The sequence below is a fragment of the Microtus ochrogaster genome, linkage group LG8 (genome assembly GCF_000317375.1).
Source record: "Microtus ochrogaster isolate Prairie Vole_2 linkage group LG8, MicOch1.0, whole genome shotgun sequence".
Classification (NCBI taxonomy): domain Eukaryota; kingdom Metazoa; phylum Chordata; class Mammalia; order Rodentia; family Cricetidae; genus Microtus; species Microtus ochrogaster.
The window spans coordinates 39,817-40,967 of record NC_022033.1 but is presented as its reverse complement, the minus strand read 5'-3'; the positions used below and the strand labels follow the sequence as shown (position 1 = coordinate 40,967).

At 39.7% G+C, this 1,151-nt stretch overlaps 1 protein-coding gene across 1 annotated transcript in view; it reads left to right on the top strand.

Annotated features, from left to right (window-relative positions):
- Polr3k (RNA polymerase III subunit K) overlaps positions 1 to 1,151 on the top strand; it is a 5,007-nt gene that overhangs the window by 1,247 nt on the left and 2,609 nt on the right. Inside the window, exon 2 of the mRNA XM_005362653.3 lies at positions 575 to 662. Coding sequence (XP_005362710.1) covers positions 575 to 662 — 88 coding nt within the window. The remainder of the gene's footprint in view (positions 1 to 574; positions 663 to 1,151) is intronic.

Here is a 1,151-nt window from a genome sequence, read left to right as displayed (position 1 = left end):
GGCCTCGAACTCCCAGAGATCCGCCTGCCTCTGCCTCCCGAGTGCTGGGATTAAAGGCGTGTGCCACCACCGCCCGGCCGACACCTCATTCTTAATGTTTGCACTTTAGAGCAATATGGAGTTTAGAGTCTGGATTTGTGATAAGATGAATGGTGACATAGTTTCGAAGTTTGAGAGATTGACTGCTAAACTTAGGAAAGCAACCAAATGTGTCCCCGGGGAATGCTGGGATACCCAGATAAATGATACTGCTAGGCTTATTATGTGTCTTTCATATTGGATTATTAGGTGTTTTAGGGGTATGAGAAAAGAGTAGGGTTTAACTCAACTTTTCTTCCTGCTCTGCCTGGTGTTTCCTCCAGTCTCTAGAGGGCTCTGACATTGGACCTCTGGGTTGTTTTGGGAACATCCCAGTCATAAAACCCCAACATTTTAATGGCTTTTGGTGCTCTTTGAAGAAGATAAATTTTGTATCCATTTACCAAGTAGAGGAAATGCTGGAGAGGGGTTATGGTTTGGTGTCCCACCTTTTAAACTGTATGATTACTTGAAATCTTTGGCTTGTTTTTGTCAGGTAACAAACCGAAAGTATCCAAAGCTGAAAGAGGTGGATGATGTGCTTGGGGGAGCAGCTGCCTGGGAGAACGTGGACTCCACTGCAGGTGGGAAGTTTTCCATTACAAAGCCAGTGACTCAACCCTGTTTATTATTACTTATTATATTTAATAATAATGCATTTATTATAATACAACCCTTTATATTATTAGGACCAATGACATGGTTTAGCAGGTAAAAGCTCTTGTTGCCAAACCTGTCAACCTGAGTTTGATCCTTGGAGCTCAGATAGCTGATTCATGAAAAGTTGTTTTCCACCCTCCCCCAGTAAGTATGAAAGAATTTAAGGAAATAAAAATAATGGCAAATATCAGTAATTACAAATAGCTTGTGTTTGCCACTACAGGAAGTTTTTGATGATATGTTTTAGTTACAATGTAGTTGTTCTTTAAACTCTAAGCAAGGCATTAAAACTTTTTTGTTTGTTTGATTTTTGTATTTTTGATTTTTTTTGTTTTTTGTTTTTTTTGTTTTTTTCGAGACAGGGTTTTTCTGTGGGTTTTGGAGCCTGTCCTGGAACTAGCTCTTGTAGACCA